We start from the raw sequence: 23,390 nt of genomic DNA on the forward strand, positions 1-23,390 counted from the left end.
AGAACCTCCAATAGGAAATGGGTGATAGGCGAACGGAAGTTGCCAAGGAAGAAATACTTCCTGTATATGGTAATCTTGCCGACGGGAGCCTGCTTCACCGTTTTAGCAGGAGTAGGCAACTCCGACTTAAACGTGGGGTTAATACAGTAAGTCCTGACCACATCATCGAAGTCACAACATGACATCTGACACCCCACGAAATCCATAGTATTACTCTTTTTTGAACTTTTCTCTTTATCGGGCTGAGAAGCACCAGCCATACAAGAGAAAATAAGGAAAAACTAGAAAGATCGCCAGAAGGAAATAGAGTACAAGATGGAAGACAAATATTTTCAAAGAATGATGAATAAAGAAAATGGAAGGCACAACACCTCCTTTTATACCCATCGCGATTAACGTTGGGGGAGTAAAATCGAGACGGATGAGACAGACAAACCAATCAGAATGCGACACGCAAAGGACATGGCAGTGAAATGTGTTACAGCTAGGCGCGCCACCGAGATTCTCGCCCACGCGCCTGACACAGATGAGAAAACTGCATGCAGGACGTAATCGTCGTCAAACTTGTCAAATCAACCACTCCTTTATCCTGACAGTCATTTAATTCATCTTTTCCTGCCAAAACACGTGTCACTTCGAATATTATCACAAAACTTGATGATAAACTCCAAGTGCAGATAACGGCCAAAATAGGCTCCGCCAAGGGACGGTTTATAATAACCTCCCGCCAAAATAGGCTCTGCTAAGGGACAGTTTACAATAACCTCTTGCCGAAATAGGCTCTGCCAAGGGACGGTTTACGATGACCTCCCGCCAAAATAGGCTCCGCCAAAGGACGATTTACAATAACCTCTCGCCAAAATAGGCTTCGCCAAGGGACTGTTTACAATGACCTCCAGCCAAAGTAGGCTCCGCTAGTGGATGGTTTACAACAACCTCCCGCCAATAGAAGGCTAAGGGTTCGAGACAACCCCCCAAAAACGTCCGAAAAAACACTCAGTTCACAGTCCTCCTTATTTAAAAGGGCAACAATGGACCGGGGGGGGGGGGGGGGGGCTTATAAAGGCAGGGTACTAAACCCACTAATAAACACTTGATAAATTCTCCCGCCAGTTATAAGGGTCAAACGGCATGCAGAAACCATGGCGCCAGAGCGATGAATAATACCTCCTTATGTAACAAAGATTCTCTGAACCCTCGGGAATGAGAGCGCCAAAAAATCTCCATGAGCATGGTGCAGAAAATAAGGATATTCATCGTAAATGACGCCCAACCAATAAGGGACGAACAACACATAGTCAATAGTACTACATAGTACGACATGTCAACATCAAATGGCCACGACGCCCACTAACTCCCTGTGACACACGTGCAAGGGATATGATTGGTGGGAAGCCTGATAGGGCAGTTGGCCATATGCTTTCTCCCCTCCAACGGCTATAAATACTATTCCATCTCCAAATGGTAAAAGATTCAGTATTCTCAACTCACTCTCATTCTCTTTACAAACATCATACTGATTCTCATGCCGGAGGGTGGTTACGAGAGGATCCCCCCCCCATTTCCCTCGTAACGAGTTCAATGTGTTCTGTTTTGTAGGTGTATCACTCACTTGCGCCGAGAAGTATAACCCATTGTGGGAAAGACCTAATCATCACCCTTGGACTAAGTGATTAGACCAAAGTGGGATTTCGTGTTTCTTCAGCTTACATTTCCATAATAAAAAGAGAAGTGGAGAGATCAGATCCTCATGTCGGATGCCTCTTGAATATTTAAACTCAAACAAACGTAGATGACCCGTTTATCAAAATGGACGACCGGACCGAGGAGACCACCCCATAAGTACATTGAAATTGAATTCTATGTTGTCCATCATAGAGTACAAAAATTGTCAATTTAAATGAGCATAAGCCTTTTTTAAAGTCAAAGTTTGAATAATCGGCAAGAAGTTTCTGAAATTGAATAGTTAAAGGCGTAAAAGTGAATAATCTATAAGTAGAAGGTGTAAAATAAGAGTTTTCATTTTAATACTCGTGAGTCAGCAGCAAATAGATAAACTCAGAAAGAAAGCAGTTGCAGTTGACATCACAACTCCCCACAACTACAGGAGGCAAGACAAAACAAACCAAACCAAACCTTCCTTGCTAAAATACGCCACTTCTCTCTCTTAACACAAACACACGCAGATATTTGATCGAGATTATTATTATTATTGAAGAGAATAGAAAATGTATAATATGCAGTGAAGTGAAGTTGAAGAATGGCGGTGTTGTCACCTTCTCTGCAGATCAATTTCTATGCCGCCGCTGCTTCTTCTTCTTCTTCTTCTAAGGTAAATTATTATTATTATTATTATTATTATTATTATTATTATTATTATTATCTCATTATGTTGCAGTTAGTTATGCGACGAATAGTAGACGCTGTGTTGTGTTAATTGATTGAAATTGTTTCAATTGGGAGTGTTGTTCATTGTGGACCAATCAATGAAGTACGATTTCATTTCATTTGTATTGTCTAGGTTAGGCTAGGGTTTTTATTTTCATTTATGTGTTTAATTGAATGCAGTGTAGATAGTTTGTTATTTCTAGGGTTCTTTTAGGTTTTGGGAGGTTAAACAAACACTAGTTTCCTGTTTCATTCATTCATGGAAATTATTTCTCATCATTTGGAATGCCTCTGCCTGCTGTTTGATGCTTTCAGTACAAGCAAAGTTACTTGAAATTTGCTTCTTTCTTCTAAAGATTCTGCTTAGGTTGATGTGAAATCACCGTTTTACCCTTTTTGCATTCCACAAGTTTCTTCCTGAACCTCGCGCTGAGGCTTGGGTGTGATTCTTGCTATAAACTCTAACCAAATATGTTGTTATTCACTTCAGTCACATGTCTTATAAATTTAACTAGTACAAATTGATTGGGACGCCTAGTCCTCAATAGTGAATCAGTTGTTAGGGACTAGAATCTTAAATGATTCAACGGGTGTACAAATGCTATAAGTCTTGACATTTGATAGTTACACATGAAATCTTGGTTAACATTTTGATTTCACTGGTTTCGCAAACTTACTTTGCAAGCTACTTTTAAAATATGATAGGTGTTCAATCAGTTAAAATGGTTATCTTCCTTATCTGAGGTACTATTATGTTATCATTGGCCTACATATTATGTTGTGATTAATTGGCATTATTTGTAAATTTATGGAGTTAGTCCTATCAAGCATGCTTTTTAAGCTTTAACATTCCTATTTTTGGCACTTGTCTTTTATGCGATAAGGGATTTGGAGTTTTGGTGTTATGGTTATGTCCTTTTGCTATACTTATGTCACAAGCTCCATTGTGTGAGAAGCTAACAACAAAAAGTGTAATTAAGAATCTTTTCCTGATAGCTTATTTGAGAATGCATTCCTGAATGTGAAAAGTAAAAGAGTACCATGACTTATTTGAGAATCCCTTCTTGTAATTAAGAACAAAATTGACGGGCAAGTTAAGGAACATGGAGATATCAGTTCCATTAACGGTTTTTTATGAGCATGACTTGGTCCACTTACTGAATTATGCAGAAAAGAGAAAAAATAGATGATTAGGGAGTAAAGGAGCTGTTTACTGCTTATCTGATTATTTCTAAGTGAAATAAGTTGTTTTGATTTAGTAGTTTGATGTTCATTATCTTAAGCTGCTTATTTGAAAAGGCAAAGCAGACGAGTAGTTTTAATTAGCAATCCCACACACCTCCTTAAACCTTGTGTTTTTACGACTCTCTATGTCAGTATGTCTCAAGTATGATATACTGATATGGATTGATATATCTCTGTATTTGAACATGCTGTTGGCTCTTGCTCTTTACAGAAACTCTTTTAAGTTAAACCTGTTGGATCGTTGGCACTAATGCGTATGTCATCTTAAAAGTACATCTGATATAACATTTAATAAAAGATGAAACTCCATATATATCTTGAAGAATATAACATTTTTAAGGTATAAAAATATAACATTTAATCTTGATGTGGGTATTGATTATTGATTATTATTGTCAACACGAAACCTGAATCAAGTACGTTGTAGTAGTATTTTCTAAGGCTGAATTTGAAAACTAACATGTCTAAAAGTTGATAGTCTTATTGTTTCAAGTTTGTTTTATTAGCATCTGTAATATTTGTGAATCACAATTTTGCAGGTTTCCTTCACAAGGTTAGATTGGTGTAACCGAAGATCCTTCAAATGCAAAATAAGGGGTCATTCTGCATGGATCATCAGATCAGTAATGAACAACAAAGAATTAAGTATAAATGATGACGAGGCAATAGAACCCACAAGGATTCTTCTTGAAAGAGTGTTCACCCAAACACAGAAGCTCGAAGAGAAAATCGTTAAAGATTTAAATCTACCTCATGATAGCGAGTTAGAACTGAACCTAGGAACCCTAGAATCAGATCTTGAAGCAGCCCTAACTATTTTAAGAAAAAAAGTAGAAGATTTAGAAGACGCTGAAAACAAATTATTGTCAGAATATCGTGAACTAAATGAAGCAAAAGAAGAATTGGCTAAACGGGAAGAAGCTATAAAATCCAAATTTTTGAAACACGAGAAGCTCGAAAACGAGCTAAAACAAGCTAATCTTGATTTGGCTTTTCAAGCAACCGAAATTGAAAACCTAAAACTTCACATTGAAAAGCAAAATAAGGAGATAATCGAAGCCCAATCGGCACTCGTATTGAAACAAGACGAGGTCAATATCATGGTCAAGGAGCTAAGATTGAAAACCGAAGAAGACGCCATTATCGAATCCGAGCTTCGGTTAAAATCTCGGCTTTTGGTTGAGACGAAAGATATAGTGAATAAACAAACACTCGAGATTGAAGAATTGAAAAAAGCTGTTGAGGATAAAGATGAACTAAAAATTGCTATGACACTTTTTGAATTTGAAGAAGAGAAGTTAAAAGTCGTGGAGGGTAATTTGGAGAAACAAACAATGGATTGGCTTTTAGCTCATGAAGAATGGAAGAGTTTAGCAGATGAAGAATCTAAACGCGCGGTCGAAATTAATAAAAATGCTGAAGAATTTACGCGAGTTAAAACGTTACTTGGTGATTTGAGGGTAGAACTGGTATTATCACGGGAGTCTTTAATTTCATCTAGAAAAAAAATGGAAGATCAACAAGCGGTTTTGGAAGAGAAGCTTCTAGAAGTTGAACAATATCGGGAAACCTTGAATTCATACGCGAAAAGTTTACGAGATGCTGAGGTGGAAGTTGAAAGCGAGAGAGTTAAGCTTAGACTCGCAGAGGCTCGGAATCAAGAACTTAAACGGGATTTAGCGATTGAAAAAGATGTGATAGAACAATTACAAAATCAACTTAATGATGAAAAACAGGCTTTATTACATGCGACTGAAGAAATATCGGTTCTTAGAGCCGAACTGGACCGGAAAACGTCTGAATACGAGTTAACACGAACCGCTCTCAAGTCAAAAGAGAGTCAACTGCCAGCAAAGTTAGAGATTGAACATTTGAAATCGAAGCAGGCATTTCTCGAGCTAATATTAAACGAAAAGGAAACCGAACTAATGCAAGCACGGGAAATGCTAACCGAAGTCAATCAAGAAATCTTGAATCTAAAAACACTTCTAAGCAATAGGGAAACCGAGCTAACCGAAACAACAAAAGTGCTGAAGGAAAAAAATGAACAAGTTGAAAAGATCCAACAGGACCAAAACGAGTCAAACTTGAAGTACTTTGAAGCCAAAACCGTTGTGGAACGGATCTTCGAGCTTACAAACAAAGTGGTTAATAGTATTGAACACGAAGGTGAGATATTATTATCCAAAGAGAAAGAGCTTGAAACCGAGCTTGATTTAATAATGGAAACATTAAGGTCACGGGAAATGGAAGTTTTACAGACCCGAAGAGCACTCACGATTAAAGAAAACGAGCTTAAACTGGCTTTAGATAAGCTAAATGAACGTGAACACGAGATGAAGGAAATGAAGCGGGAATTGACACAAGATGCTAATGATTTGAGGAAGCTTTATGAAATGGTGCAAGAGAGAATTGGTGAGAAAAGTGTTGCTGAGCTGGCGATTGAAAAGATGGAACTAGAAGCTGCTCAGCTTGAAGTTGAAGCTGCAACGAGTGCTCTCGAGAAGATTACTGAAATGAGTCTGGGAGCTTGTACTTACAACCAGTTTACTTGTTGAGGCTGATTATGATCTCGATGTTTCAACAGAAAAGATTCCCAAAAACGAGGTTCCCGAGGTTCAGGTTGCCAAAAACGGGTGTTTTGATGAACTGAAAACCGAAGTGGCGCGACTTTCTGATTTCACTCAAAAGCTCATACATGAGGCCGGGATTGCAAGTGATGTTTATGGGTAAGTTTAGTTTTGTTTTCATGGTGTTGTAGATGTATAAGTATAACCAATGTGATTGGTAGAAACTGCATTTACTATGCATGTTAAGTGTACATCATACGTATCGTTTAGGTGTGACAGAAATGGCAGTTAGGTAACGAATTAAAATGGCATTAGGTCAAGACAGTGCAACGTGTGCGAGTCCAAAATTCTGACGATTTTTTTTTTCAGTTTGTATTTTAATGTGTAAAGTGTGATAATAAAATCTGTATGATTTTTAATAAAAGGATGTATGAAATTGTAAACATTTGAATATAAGCTACATAACTTTTATAGTATATAACCAATTTGATATGTTTCTTTTAGATAACTTTGTACATTGACATAAGATGGATGATGTAATGTTAAGTAGGTAGAAATGGTTTGAAATAGGAATAATAGGTAGAACAAACAAAGAAAAACTAGCAAAAATATACCGGTATCAAAGTAATTATAAAAATAGCTGAAGTTTGATAAGGTAACCAATGCTGATATTTAACAAGTTAGGTGAAAGTGGTTTACAGAATTTTTTGATTTATTTTAACGTTATTTTACTAATCTCGTGAAAATAACGTTAAAAGTGGCGGAAGGTTAATCAGGCATCATGTGGTAGTGTTGATAGCCGAAAGACAATGGTACATGCACCAATCAGCCGGTGTCCCGATGATTGAGTGCTATGTGCCTTATGTCCAAGGCTTGATGCAAAACTACTATCGAGCCGGGGGTCTCATCGGAAGCAGCCTCTCTATCCCTATGTGGTAGAGGTAAGGTTGTCTACATCTTACCCTCCTCAGACCATACTATAGCTTTGCTATTGGTGGGATATATTGAGTACGATGATGATGATGATTTGATTTAAAGACCTTGATTTATAATTAAAGTTTTACAAAATAATTTGGAATATAAAGGAAATGAAATCTATGAACGGATTCGAATTTGTAGAAAAAATAATCATACAGAATTTGAAATATATCGTCGCTACCTAATATGGTGGTGGCAGCGGTAATGGTAATGGCGGTGGGGAGGCAGTGGATGGCATAGATGGCAATGGCGAGGGTGTACAAGGACCATGGTGAGGTGGAGCAACGGGGGTGACGAATGAACGGCTGTGAGTGGTCCAAGATTCCAACCCCTTTGATAGAATTGCTTCACGATTAAGAATAATTTCTCATAAAAGAAATTGAGTAATTAACTACAATTCCAACTACAATTTATTTGTTAATTGAACACACTAAGAATTGTTTCGTATTATAGTTCCAACATATTATCCTAACCAAATGCACAGAGAACTGAATCCATCTTCTAATTATGTTGAATTTTGTGAACCAAATACACCTTTATACAGGCCCGGCTCTAGGGTCAGCCAACTCAGGCTCTTGCTTTGGGCCTCCACAATCCTTGGGCCTCCATTTTCTAAAATCTCTTATTCATAGATATACATCTGGCTCTACTTTGCCGACAGTTTAGCTAATTCCTGCAATTTATCTTCTTTCATGTAAACAATACAATAGCTTATTTGACAATTTTCATAAGCCACTGACTAATTATATAATTAAGTTATCATTCCAAAAAGCTTTGAAAATTGGGAAATTCTTTAAACAGTTCAATGAACATTCTCAAGTGGGAACTTTTTGAAGTTGGTTGGACAAATTTTTAAACAATATAATGTTATATATTCTTATAATATGCAGATGTTCTTGTTTATGGTTTAGGAATTTTATTTTGCTTGTATTGTTTGTGCATTATTATGGTTGAATGCCCAAATACAACAAAACTAGCCCTTTTTCATAAAAGGCGTGACATGGCATGGGCTCGTTCCTTTTGTCATGATTATAAAAATAAAATTTGGAAAAAGGCCTTGGAATATTATTTCGATTTAGGCCTCTAGAATGGTTGAGCCGGCCCTGCCTTTATACTTATATTCTCTATTTTTAAAGTAACATAATAAAGGAAAAGCTGTGTGTTAAATCTAAAGAACCTCTTTTGTGTGTGTGTTTTTAATCTGAAAATCAGGGGAGGCTAAGAGGGTGTGTGAGCTGCACCAGGGTACATAAGTTTTGGGGGTACAAACTTTTTTATACATATTACACATATATGTTTTTGGGTGTTAAAAATAAGGTTATTTGCAATGGTTTATGAGATAGTTAAATGCTCAGAATGATTTCTGCTTATATATATCGGTCGATAAAAGTTTTATCCATGTACATTACCGAATAAAAAATTTACATTAAGGCATACGGGCCCTTTTATTTTGGCTCAGCCGAGGTATTTAAATTTTCGGAGACGGACTGCTGAAAAGTTTAGTTTTCTTTGAAGATATTCACATAACTAGTAGTCAATAGTCAGAGGTTTGAAAATAAAAAAAACATTCAGTGTTCATGTTTGGGATAAATACACCTAACCTTTAGTTTACATGTTTGGTACAAATATCGTGGCAAAGAAGCATAGATTAGTATCGTACATAGGTGGATGAAGAAGACTATGCATTTCATTTAACATTTTCTCCCTCTCATCAACTTTATATTTTATCCTAATCATAAACATTCTTTAAATTAGTTACAAACACAAATAATTTCAACAGGGCAAGACTATATACACATGCCATCTTTACTAATCAACTTCCATGTTGATTCGATTGGTTTTTATGACTATACATCCGTTTACAATCGATAGATTTTTGTGACTATACATCCATATGGTGTTTACAAGTCCTTTGCAAGGACTAAACACTTGTTTACCAGTTACCTAACAAGGCAAAGTACTCGTTTACTAGGAAACCACCAATTCTAAATGTCATGTGCGCACTTTAAATGAATAATACGATGGAGAATAGGTGCACATTCACTCATTCGACTAACTCACATACCCGCCACTATTAACTTTTAAATCCATGGCCGACTTGGAGGAGGGGTGAGATGGGTGGCTACTCTAGGGCCACTTTCCACGGGTGGCCATAATTCTTTAAAACAAAAAAAAATATACATGTATATATAGAAATTTATTTTAAAACAAAAGCGTACAAAGTAGCTTTTGGATGTAATGGAAAGAGTGTTTTATAAAAACAAGGTTTTGACTTCACATCGTAGTAGTGATAAAATTTTGTTACGTTTTTAGGGGCCCATTTCATTTTTACTCTCATGACCCCGGTTTTATTTAGTGGTTCTCATAAATAGCTTTAGGGTTGTAAACGAACCGAACGAACATGAACAATTCATTGTTCATGTTCGATTGTTAAGAAAATAATGTGCTCACGAACGCTAATCGATTGAGATTTTATGTTCGTGTTCGTTCATTAAGGAAATAAATGTGTTCACGAATGGTTCACGAACACAAACAGACACAAAAAAAAATCGGCAGAGCCTATAGATTGAGACCGATGTATTATTCAATGTGAATAATGAAAGCCTGTAAATGAATAAAATGAACACGAACAAGTGTATATTCGTGTTCGTTCATTTAACTTTAAACAAAATGAAGACTCAATCAAACAAATATTTATGTTCCTGTTCATTTATTTTAAAAATGAACATTTACATCGTTTATGTTCGTCAGTTTAAAATCTAAACGAATATAAATGAACAAAGATAAAGAACATAAATGAACACAAATTAACAAATATAAAATAATTAAGTAGACTATTTATCTAGATAATATTTAATTATTTTCTATAATAATTAAACAAACATAAATAAACAAAGATAAACGAACGTTGATGAACATAAATGAATGAACGGAACATGTGTTCATACAAATTTTTTGTTCATGTTCGTTCGTTTATTAAATAAATGAACTTTCCATCGAACGGTTCAAGAACAGTTCACCCCGAGCGTTCGGTTCGTTTACAGGCCTAAATAGCCCTGCTTTAGGAGGCGTTTGGGATTCCTTCCTTATTTAACAACAAAAAAACATTTTATCAAAAATTAATAAGTCATAATATCATGATTTACCAAACAACATATTGAAGGAGGAAATAATTCTTTGAACTTTCTTATTCACAATATCTACTATTATAATAAATAAAAACATATTTGTGTCACTTGGCATCTAATTGTACTATATTTGTGCCACTTGGCAAATTTTTGTTCAATAATTAAAACATTTTTTATTTATCTAAATAAAAGGATAAATAAAATTGGTAAATGGCTTCATAACCAACTCTTTCTTTAAACATGTTCTTCCTATTATGAATTAATTATTTAGTAATTAATAATAGTAACCAATAATAAGGGTGTAGCATTATAAGATAATATTATTATAATCGTAATTTTTGAGCCTCCAAGAATGTATCTCCATCGGACATGACTCACATGAGGGCATATTATTCTTTCATGGATCATCATCATTATTATTTAAAAAAACAAGATTAGAGTACTTAGCTTAAAAAATCAATGGTCGGTTTTTATCATTTCAATATTACAATAATCTTAATAATTAATCAATTATATATACAAGTACCCTGTTCAAAATTAATTTGAAGTAAAAAAATTGTGAGAATCACATAAACACTTATACAATATACATTAAAAATATAATCAGATGTAGAGAAAGAGAGTATATATGTCTATATTTGTGCCATTTTGCAAGCTTTTATTTTCAATAATTAAAACTCTTTTCTTTAAAAAAAATCAAAATTGGTATATGGGTATCCCGAAACTAACCCTTCGTTATAAAAACAAATTATATTAATTTCCGTATAACTTATAACACACATGCTGACTTTTCGTGCCTCCCAAATCATTCTTATGTAATTAACTTTCTCCCTAAATGATATACACACAAAAAAATTACAATTTGAAATCTTATCGGGAGAATCAAAAATCAGTCTCATAATATCAAGCTATTCAATTTATTAAATCTCAGTTATGTCGATTTATTTGTAAAGACTTTCATGATTTCTCCAAAACTCGATAATAAACATCTAAGGTTTATGATTTGTTTACAAGTTTGATTTTGGTTGAATTTATGATAATCTAGGTTAACGTATTAAATTTTTTACAATACTATTGAATTTGTTAAATAGTATTTTCTAATTTCTATCACTATATATGTGTTTTTATTGATGATTATGTTATATCTGCTCATATCAATAGATCTTTGAACTCATAAGATTCCCATGTAATTTTCAAATTTTGAAAAAAGTTGATGAGACTTTACAAACTTAAAATGTTACACTTATGACTAATTTTGAGAACCGATATTGATGCATTTGTAGAACATGTCTACTTTGTTGATTTTACTGATGAACTGTGTAATAATTTGTCTTTTTTTTATATCATAAACGAAACAGTGTTACAGATCTATGTATTACTAATTATTTGTGTAACTAACTTATTTGCAAAGTTAACGTACATTATTTATTGTAAAAAGTATATAAGTAAATAAATATATGTATTCATTTATGGATAATCATATGTATTTCATAGTTTAGCATGAGTAACTTTTTTGTTAAGGTTATATTGGGTTGTCCATTTATCATAATCATATGATCGATCATCTTTTTGGTAGTTTCTCATATTTTGTTTGTAAATCAAACATATATAATTTAATGTTACTAACATAAGCAGATACACCTCTACAAACTTTTTCAATAAGACCAAGTTTTTAGGGTTGTGATGTATCCTGAAAAACTTTATATGGAAAGCATGTTATATTATGTATGAATCAAAATATTTGATTAATGATGTTATTTTCTTATATAATTAATTAAGGTGTTACCATCTAGGCATGCACAATCATATAAACAAATTTTTTAAAGACTTTTGATAACTTTATCATGATTCTTTTTCTATTTTGTAATTTGTAATTTATTCGACTTTATAAATCTTTATGTTCGTTTATTAAAATCAAAATATATCTATCCAACCCGTGTATCACACAGGATGCTAATCTAGTTGAGTACATATAGACAAAGTCATAACCGACACTTCCTATTACTATGGAAACAATCCATCACAATAATTACAACAATATTTTACATATAGTTGTGTTGACTAAGACACCCCCTCAGTCTTCATGATAGAAGCACAGACACAAAGGATGGACTTGAACCTCTAGAAAAGTGGGCGCGGTAACCCCTTGGTGAATATGTCGGCATATTGATAATCAGCAGGAGCATGAATAACACGGATATCACCAACTCGAACCTTATCGCTAACAAAATGAATATCAATTTCAACGTGTTTGATTCGTTGATGTTGGACGCAATTCTCCGAGAGGTATATGGCCGAGAGGCTGTCACAATAAACGATAGTAGCCTAACGAGTGGGAACGAATAACTTGAGAAGAAGGTTGCATAACCAGCTCGTTTCGGCAACCGTGTTAGCAATGCCACAGTATTTAGCCTAGGCACTGAATCTCGAAATGGTGGTTTGGCATTTCGACGGCCAGGAAACCAAATTAGTACCCAAAAAAATGCAATATCCGGATGTAGATCTTCTCGTGTCTAGGGAACCCCCTAGTCCGCATCAGAGTAGGCGGTGAAAGACGTGGAACTAGAGGCAGTAATGTGTAACCCGTGTGATATAATACCACGAAGGTAGTGTAAAACCCGTTTAAGAAAATGAAAGTGGGGTTCTCGAGGCTCATGCATGAATAAGCATATTTGTTGTACCGCATACGTAATATCCGATCGGGTTAAAGTAAGATATTGTCGTGCGCACGCAAGGCTTCGATAGAGGGTCGGGTCAGAAACAAGGGGTCCCATGTTTCCACTCAATTTGGAAGACGTGTCAATTGGGGTAGTGGCCGTTTACATGTGGTCATATTGGCTCGTGCCAAAATATCTTCCGCGTACAACTCTTGAGAGAGAAATAAACCACCTTTCTCATGTTTAACAGAGATACCCAAAAAATGATGAAGTTTACCGAGATCTGACATGGCAAACTCCTTGGAGAGGGAGTTACTAATACTTACTAGCAAAGTAGGGTGGGACGCCTGATGTCTAAAAGTAGTTAAATAATCATTAACTAAATTACGCTAAACTAGACACTAAGTAATACTCTAGACTCCTTAAAACTCAACTGAACTACTGACCGACAAGTGAACCGATCGACTCAAGTATAGCTAGGTAAGTCCGGATATCGAACCCACGAGGCTCTTTAAATTACGTATATTAACTAATTAGACTCAATGGCCGAAACAACTATTTATATATTATTATTAAAGGGGGGTTTAAATTAATTAATATTAAACTAATAAAAATAACTAATTAATTAAAGACAAGAAATAAAACACAAGAAAAATAAGTTTGACTGATTCAGATGATGATGGAAAATCACCTAGGCTAGAATCCCCAAAGTTTTGGCTATCAATTAATTGGAAAAATTAGGTTATGGAACTGGGATCGTAAGATAGATCCTTGAAAGAAAACCCGAACAAAACCCCTGACCCTTCTCAAGAAGACAACTATGAGTTTTAACAAGTATTCAGACACGCCAGGTTTATATATTAAACTCCCTTACGGTTATTTAATTATTTATGTTTAAGTACCTTTATAGTGAAATCCTACCTTATAGCACGAAAATCAAAGGTAGCTAAGCACACTCAATTGACTTAATAGACTAAGTTGACAATTCAAACCTAGACGAACTTCTTACGAAGAACTAAATCTAGAATCCTAATCAACAAAGATCTATCAATACCCTATCACCTTACCGCTTTCTAGGTTAGCAACTCACTTGTATTTATTTGATTAGTTTTATTGTTTCTATGATCTTATCCTAATTCAATCACAAACAAATCAAGAACACATAGTAAATGACCTAACAAAACCCTATCATAGGTGATAAAGCTCGTAATCTTCGATCTTGAATGTATAGATCTTCACCGAATGCTTCCTTGCCTTCAAAACCGTTAAGAATCTAGAATAATAGCTCCAATAATCTTCAAATTCTACTGGTGGCTGTATGTTATTGTTTAGGTTAAGGTTAGGGTTATGGGTGTTTATATAGTGAAACAGGGCCCAAAACCTGACCAAAAACACAAAATTTCTGGAATATTTGTATCTAGGCGCCAAAGCAGCCGTTAGATATGATTGAGGCATACTTAATTAATTAGTAGTGTTCCCCACAACATGACATACCCCCAATATCAAGCAATACCCCAAACCCATCACCATAGGTGAGTATGCACGAATTCATCTGTAGGTTTACATGGGCTTGTTCCTTGTCGTCCGTTTCTTAATGGTAATGAGACGCGAGCAAGGGGACCACACATGGCTAACAACGTGGATGATCAAGTCAGTAGTGTATTTATACTTTAAGTACGTAATGATCAAGTTTAATAACTTATTTTTGGCAGATAACTGCGGGTTTGCTCTTTTTAGCTTTTTATTATTCACAAATCCACTTAGGAATTGTGAATACCCAAATGATAAACCGCATATAGACCCATAGTCTCCGGACCCGAGACATCCCATCGATACAAGATTTAAGGTTATAAATTCATACGCCAATGAAATATAAAACACTAAAGCTAGACAGGCTAAGATTTATATCACCGGCTACTTGGCATACTCTAACTTTAAACCTACCCAAGCATCATATGATAACGTAATCAATTTTAAAATTCATAATATTTATAACATTCATACCAAAAATTGAGGCTTAAGTATGACCAGACCTTTCATTAATTATTTTCCACGGACAAAACGCTTTATCCACAAGAGATTTCAATTTATAAATTGCCATTTCATTCTCAAGGCTGAGCCTACTGACACATCCCAAGTTAAGTGCGTGATTTTTATATTAACTCAAATTATTAGTAGTTTGAAAAACCAATTTCCGATAAGTATCATCATCTCCCTTTCACGCAGAAAACTAAAATCAAGGGACATTTTTAGAACTTTTTTTTATTACTTAAGGCAAAACTCAAACAAAAGTTAGTTAAAAACTTGTGTCACATCCCCACACTTAAATTTTAAATTTTGCATTGTCCCCAATGCAGGCACGGAAACACGACTCAATAAAATTAAAAAACAAAAAACCTAAAAATTATAAAAGTAAAAAACAGAACCTAAAAATTAAAAACATAAAAATAGAAAAAAAGTACAATGGAAAAAACGTAGCTGGTAATATGCGAGACTGTCAATGTGCCAGTCTATTTCCATGAGTGCTCTCCTTACCGACCGCTCACCAAGTTTTTAATAACTCATTCTCTCTTTATGAACGAACACATCCAGTCCTCTCGACATACCTAAGTGACATCAAACACAATATCTAGAAAATAAAAATTACTTATAAGTCTCAATAGTCACTAAGATCCAACACTCCTACCCAACCAACTAGTTTAGAACAGTATTAGTACAATCCAAATTAAAATAAAAACATCATAAAAAGAAAAACAAACAAATAAAAGATACAACCTCCCGATGCTGATGTGTTGTCCCCACACTCCATCATCGTCTTCTTCTTTCTCCTCTTCTTTTTTTCTTCCTCTGAACTCTGCTCAAACGTCTAGTTAAAAACTTGTGTCACATCCCCACACTTAAATTTTGCATTGTCCCCAATGCAGGCACGGAAACACGACTCAATAAAATTAAAAACAAAAAACCTAAAAATTATAAAAGTAAAAACTGAACCTAAAAAATAAAAACATAAAAATAGAAAAAAAAAAGAAATGTTGTAGCTGATGCCTTGAGTAGAAAAAAAAGAAAAAAACCACTTCTTGTCCGTGCATTGGGATTGACAATTCAGACGAGCCTTGCCAATCGAATCTGCGATGCACAACGAGAAGCTTTAAAGCCTCGAAACATAAAAGTCGAGAATTTGCGAGATCTTGAGTGTGAATTCATAGCAAAGTCTGATGGTACACTATACTTGATCGACCGAGTTTGGGTACCACGATATGGGAATTTTCGAATCCTAGTATTGGATGAAGCACATAAATCCAAATACTAGATTCACCCAGGATCAACCAAAATGTACAAAGATCTCCTGGAATATTAGTGGTGGCCAAATATGAAAGGAGATATATCGGTTTATGTCAGCAAGTGTTTGACATGTTCAAAAGTGAAAGCTGAACACCATAAACCATCTGGACTGCTACAGTAGCCTGAGATTCCACAATGGAAATGGGAAAATATTACCATGAATTTTGTGACTAAACTACCAACTACCCCCAATAACCACGATTCCATTTGGCTTATTGTGGATCGATTAACAAAATCCTCTCATTTCATTCCCATCTGTGAGAAGGATAGCTTAGATAAATTAACCCGACTTTTTTTGAAAGAGATTGTAGTCAAACATGGTGTACCCTTTTCAAGTATCTATGACAGAGACGGTCGTTTCATTTCTCGATTTTGGCAATCCCTGCATGAATCCTTAGGCACACGATTGGGCATGATCACCGCTTATCACCCCCAACCGATGGTAAAAGCGAAAGAACCATCCAAAAGTTGGAAGATATGTTGCGAGCCTGTGTTCTTGATTTCGGCAAAAGTTGGGATACCCATTTACCGTTAGCTGAATTTTCCTATAATACCAACTACCACTCCAATATTAAGGCTGCACCGTTTGAAGCTTTATACGGGAGGAAATAACTATCCCATCTTTGTTGGGCCGAAATTGGAGAAAAACAACTTACAGGACCTGAAATTGTTCAGGAGACCACCGACAGGGTCTTCCAGAGCAAAAACAGGTTAAAGGCAGCAGCAAATCGACAGAAGAGTTATGCCGACAATCGCAGGAGACCATTGGAATTCCAAGTAGGAGACCACGTACTGTTAAAATTCTCACCCTGGAAAGTAGTGATCAAATTCAGAAAAAGAGGAAATTTGAGTCCCCGATATGTTGGACCATTCAAAATCACCGATCGAGTTGGTCCGGTAGCATATCGACTCGAATTGCCTTCAAATATGAATGGAATACACGATGTGTTCCACATATCTAATTTGAAGAAATGCTTATCTGATAATCACGGATCGTTCCTGTTGAGGATCTTTGAGTTTACGATAAGCTTCGATTCGTTGAAGAGCCTGTAGAGTCATGGACTGGAAAATACAAAAGCTTAGACGAAATCGAATCAAGCTAGTCAAAGTTCGTAGGAATTCAAGGCTAGGTACTGAGTTCACCTAGGAACGACAAGATCAGATGAAACGAAAATATCCTCATCTGTTTCCTATAGAGTCTGAAGCCAGTGACACTTCTTAAATTTCGGGATGAAATTTCTTAAAGGAAGGGAAAATGTAACACTCGGCAAAATTTATCGCTAATGTAATCGTTATTAGCAAGATAATATCATTTTATGAATAAAATCTTCCTTTATTAAGATTCAAAATCTTGCAAAGTCAACAAAAAGTCCAAATTTTGACACGTAACGAGCATAACGTGAAATAACCTCGGGCAGCGGGCCAGAAAATAAATAAATCATTAATATGATTAAATGGCCGCAAAGATTTAAAAATATATGTTAAAACATTAGAGATAATGTATAAACATAATTTTAAAGTCTCGAATCGCAAAAAAAGAAATAAGTAAACGAAGGGCAGTACAGGATCCGGAAAGGACACGACACAAACTATTTTCAGTAAAATAGTTTTTATAGTCCATATTGTCAGGAATTTGATTTCTTTCAAATTTTGACAAAAATTATTAAAAACGGGATCTGATTGATTATCTAAAACTCGCAATACGTTAGATCTATTAACCAAACTGGTTATGAAATAACCCAACCATTTCATCCCCCTTGGTCGGCCACCCCATGCCACATCACCTTCTCCACCTCTTTTCCTTCTATTCCCAACACACTAACAAATCCACTCAATCATTACCTTCCTAAACTAGATTAGTTGAGTTGTAAGTAAACTAGATCACGCACATAATCCCTATTATCTTACTCACCCATCCTACTCCCACCCTCTTTCTCTCTATATTATGGTACACACACACACATCACCATCATCCATATTCAAATTTCAAATTATCAACACACACTCATATTCAAGATTAGATCAAGATCAAATGGTGATTAGCATCTAGGAGAGGATCAAGAGGAAGGAACATCACACTTACAACCATCACATTTTCATCTTCATCCTAAGATCTTCAAGAACACAAGTAATTTATGATTATGAGTTAACTTTTATGATTAAATAGAATAGATTTGGTGTTCTTGAGTTGAGATTGAACATCAAGATTGGAAATTATGAATGTTGGTGTGTGTGTGTGTAAGGGGAAGTATTGAACCCACTTATACATGCATACATTCATCTTGAAGTTCATATTTGATTGATAAGATTGATTACAAGTCTTGTTAAAATATTTGATATATAGGTGAAATCATAGATGAATTTGATGTTTGAGTTTGATGTTAGGATGAATTTTGGTTAGTTAATGATCAATAGGATCAATGATATGAACATGAATTATTGAATTACTAGTATTAAAGTTGAATATAGCAAGAACTTGTTCATTTTTTGCTATTTGGGGATTTTTTTAATTTCTTGGATTAATTGATGATTTTGGTGAATTAATGAAATTTGAAAGTGATATGGATTAATATAAAGTGATATTGAATAGGGTACATGCTAGTGGATTCATGAAACTAATAGTTTGAAAGATAATACTTGAAGATTGTTGAAATTGTTAGATTGCCAAATAAGGAAACTTTGCTGAATGAAAAGTTGAATATTTGATTATGATAATAATACTTAGCATATATGTATTTGATAGATAATGAATTTCTTACTTGAAATAGGATAGAAGGCATTGTTAAAGTTTACATTGGATTAGCATATGGATCAATTGTCACTTACTTGCTAAAAATAGAACCTTTGAAAACTTGAAGATTGGAAGAATCAAAATCTAATAGAACAATAGGATGCATGAAACTATGTCAAAATAGTTGAATGAGATAAACAAATATTCATACTTAATCATGATTGAAAGATTGAATTAGATAGAATTATCAAAGATTACAAGTTACTGTAATAGGAAACTTTGTTGATTAAACACTTAGAAAATTCAAAAGATTGATTAGTTAATAATGAGATTCTTGAACTTGTGCATAGATGATGACGTGAATTGATGATTTGATGATTGTTGGATTGATTGTTAAAAAGGAATATACATGATTAAACACACATGTTAGAACATTCTAAATAGGAATACAAAATATAGTTGAAAAGTATTAATTTGGCTTGTTGTAAGAATCATGATGATGGTTTGAAATCTGGATTTTTAGTTTTATAATGATTTTTGTTCATGTATGAAATGATAAGCTTGATTATTGCCATTATTAATAAACATAAATTATGAATTAGGAGCTTAAATTGATTTAAATGTGTTATATGAAATTATGTGATCAAATATGGAAATAAGGGTGAATTATATGTAATAATGTGTATACTTAGTTCATAGGATAATTGGTGTGGACTTACTAGATTATTTTACTTGTTGGTGACTTGAACGGTCGAAAAATCGGCTTTTAAACGTAAACCGACACAACGGTTAGGGACTGTTTTAGAGCAGCCCCTAAAATTGTAAAATACTCATATATAACATAATTTAACACATTAGAAGAGGATAAGATAACAAAACTTAGTCCTAAATGATTCGTGTCGCGGAAACCGACACGAAAATGTTATAAGTTGCTATTTTAAGAAAATATTAACAAAATGGAAAATAACATATTTTTGTAAAGTAACACCTAAAACTTAACTAATATATATGTAACAAGTGTTTTCCAAAACTTAAAAGTTTAATTTTATACGAAAAAGTCAAACGGTTCGTTTTTAGACGTGAAACCTATTAAACTGACAAAATTCATTAAAAATAATAAATTAATATTTTCTTAAAACTTTCCAGCAACTGAAACTTTAATATTTTATTATATTTTTTATGCTTTATTTATTAATTAATTTAGTTATTAGGACAACAGTTATCGAAACCCGAACTATACGTACTCGTTCACTTGATAGGAATTTACATGCTTATGTGCTTGTGTGGACATTAGACTAGGATTAACAAATAAAAGACTTTTTACAAACTAAAACTCAAACCGATTTTTATTAACAAAATGTGCACTAATATAGGACACACAATTTTTGAAATGAACAGCTTCAACATTGAGTTTCTCTATTGACCCCTCGTTTTTGAAATGTTTTTATTATGTTTTGGGGGAAAAGCATATTCTTTTATCTATTTTTATTGAAGCTTTTATAAAGTGTAAGGCCCCGTTATCGGTGCCTCACATTTGGACGTTGGATTTACTCATAAACACAGTTCTACAAATCAGAGTTTATTAAACTTTGCGGAATATAAAAATTTTCATAAAACATTACATAACTTGTCTTAAACAACCTCTTTGTCTTTCAAAAACTAAGTAATTAAACATAAACTGATAACGTCTCGAGTCTTCTGATGCCAGCCTCTATTCAATGCCACGTGTTCCCCTCAAACGAGCTGTGTCATCCTACTCACCTGCGTGCATACTAAAAGTCAGCTACGCTGAGTGAGTTCTAGTTAATCAGGCAACATATAATTTTTTCTCATATATTTATTAACGTATCCGAAGACACGTATTAATACTTTATCTTTGTATAAATATCTATAAGAGGAACGTCACATAATATCTATTAAAAGAACTATTACTATTGCCCATGCTATATATTCTCCATAGAGGGAACACTCTACTCATATATTATCCATAGAAGGAACACTCTATATATATATATTATCCATAAAAGGAATACCCTATATACTTTCCATAGAAGGAACACTATATTATCCATAAAAGGAACACTATTCAGTTCATAGAAGGAACACTATATTATCCATAAAAGGAACACTATACTATCCATAAAAGGAACACTATGCTATCCATAGAAGGAACATTATACATTATCCATAAAAGGAACTCTAAATATTAATCCATAGAAGGAACACTGTATATAAGCTATTATTTAATATCCATGTAAGGAACTAATCTCTTCTCTTGGCAATACGTGCAATATCCGAAGATCGTTCACGTACCGGCAAGAAATCAATCTTATCTATCACATATATCATATATGGCATACACTTACCATTTAAGGTAAGTGTATTAACTGTCACATCGAGTATGCACACAGCCCCGAAAACATAACAAGGAAATTGGGCTAGAAACTCACCTGGATCCTGTTTCTTTCTCCGCTAATTGTGATTCCCTTCTTTAGCTGAGCTCTGCTAACTGTATATTGGTTACAAGTATTAATACTTATTCTATTTGTATTGCAGACAAAATAGCGAAGTCTGGTGTAAACCGTTGGCCTTGTTTAGATTACGTTTACTTATTATATTGTCGTACAACCCTAATGTAAGGTTAATAATTATTGTATTATTATTTTCTATTTCCTAAAATATTTTATTATTATCTTAAGACTCAATTATTTTGATATTCTTTTCTTTATCGAGTTCCCGTCATGTATTTATAAGTTTATTCACGTTTAGACGTATGTGTATGTATAGGACGCTCGGGTTATCCTATACTTTTAAATCTCCAAGTGAAATCTTAGGTGTATACTTAAGCGAGTAGTTCTTTTTACATATACGTGTCCTCGGGTTCTCAACGAGATCAGTTACAAAGAAATCAACTAACTTCGTAATGTACTTGGGTAGTTGCGCCTAGTAATCGAACAATAATTGATAGGGTGTAAGGAACGGAATAGGACTTGGATTGTAATCGGGCTTGGCTAAGCTTGGGCCAGACCCAAAGGCCGATATGGGCTTAAGAGTCTTCAAACTGGGCCGGGTGTTAATAAGCAAAACCCAACCTCTCCACATATAATCATCAGATCACGTCCTTCTCTTTCCACTGCCGCTCCAAGCCATTCGAACTCCCCCTGAATCGATTACATTGTAATCGATGTTGACGAATCAATTGATTATGAGGACAGATTCCTGGTAATCGAGCCTCCCTTGTATGCAAACCCCTAATAGCAGCTCTAAGGGTAATCGGGTTAGTAAGCGAGTTCCATATTGAAATCGAACTCAGCTTGTGATTGAATCGCAGTGTAATCGAGTTTATGTATGCGATTATGTATATATACATATTGTAATCGGGTTTATGAAAGGCTCGATTGTAATCGAGCTCGGTTGTAATCAGATCTGTGATCGAGTTTATTGTGAGCGATCTTCAATGTAATCGGGTTATTTGTGATCGAATTAACAGTTTGTGAGCGAGTATCATTGTAAGCGAAGTTCATTGTAACCGAGTTTGCAAGTAAGCGAGTCTGGCTTGTATGTGAACTAAGATGTAAGCGAGTCTATAGGTTTATATATTGTAAGCGAGTTTCATGTATTCGAATTGATGTAACCGGGTCTTATGTATTCGATAGACCAAGTAATCGAGTATTCCTTGTAATCGATTGACAGCAGCTCTAAAGTATCTGGGTTTTAGTGTGAGTGTATGCGATTGGATCAATGCGACAGGGATGAAGTTGGAATCCTGGTTTAATTGGATCTGGGCAGATGGGTCTTGGACAACACGAGGGTCACGGGTTGGGTTTCAACCCACTGCTCGTGTATTATTATTATTATTATTATTATTATTATTATTATTATTATTATTATTATGCAAACATTTTTCTATAATATTTTTTTTATCCCATACACGCCCTCACGACCCCATCTCGGCTAAGACTTAACCCGAGAATTTATAAAGTTTGGGTCTTAATATGAAAGCGTCCAAGACTAGATCTAGGGTTCATTTAAAGAAACCGTACATGTGTATGAGTTCGTTAAGTCCCATTTTAACATCAAGTTTTCAACTTTAATGCTCGTTTATACCCGATCTACTCTCGTGTTAAGTTTCAAGGCCAAACATTAATGAAAACATAATCTTTAAGGATCAAGAACATACCTTTTAGTGTTCGTTTGTTGTCGTTTGGCTTGGTTATGAACTTAAATCCTTGGATCTATCTTATATATAGAAATATCTAATAAAAGTTAGCTTGATTCGGTCTCGGATCTCTTTCCTTCTCTCTTGGCCGTTTATGTATAGTAAGGAAGGTGTGTGTGTTTGGAGTGTGTG

The 23,390-nt window shown here is 34.6% G+C and overlaps 1 protein-coding gene across 1 annotated transcript; it reads left to right on the forward strand.

The window, feature by feature from the left end:
• The first annotated feature begins 2,165 nt into the window (after positions 1-2,165).
• On the forward strand, positions 2,166-6,936 carry LOC143564273 (protein involved in starch initiation 1-like). Its single transcript, XM_077051602.1, has 2 exons — positions 2,166-2,332; positions 4,173-6,936. Exons 1-2 carry the CDS (start codon positions 2,261-2,263, stop codon positions 6,189-6,191), a joined length of 2,091 nt encoding a protein of 696 aa, XP_076907717.1. The 5' UTR covers positions 2,166-2,260; the 3' UTR covers positions 6,192-6,936.
• The last annotated feature ends 16,454 nt before the right edge of the window (positions 6,937-23,390 follow it).

Source organism: Bidens hawaiensis, unplaced genomic scaffold (genome assembly GCF_021521415.1).
Source record: "Bidens hawaiensis isolate Kalapana, Puna unplaced genomic scaffold, B.hawaiensis_p1.1 tig00021861_1, whole genome shotgun sequence".
NCBI classification, from domain to species: domain Eukaryota; kingdom Viridiplantae; phylum Streptophyta; class Magnoliopsida; order Asterales; family Asteraceae; genus Bidens; species Bidens hawaiensis.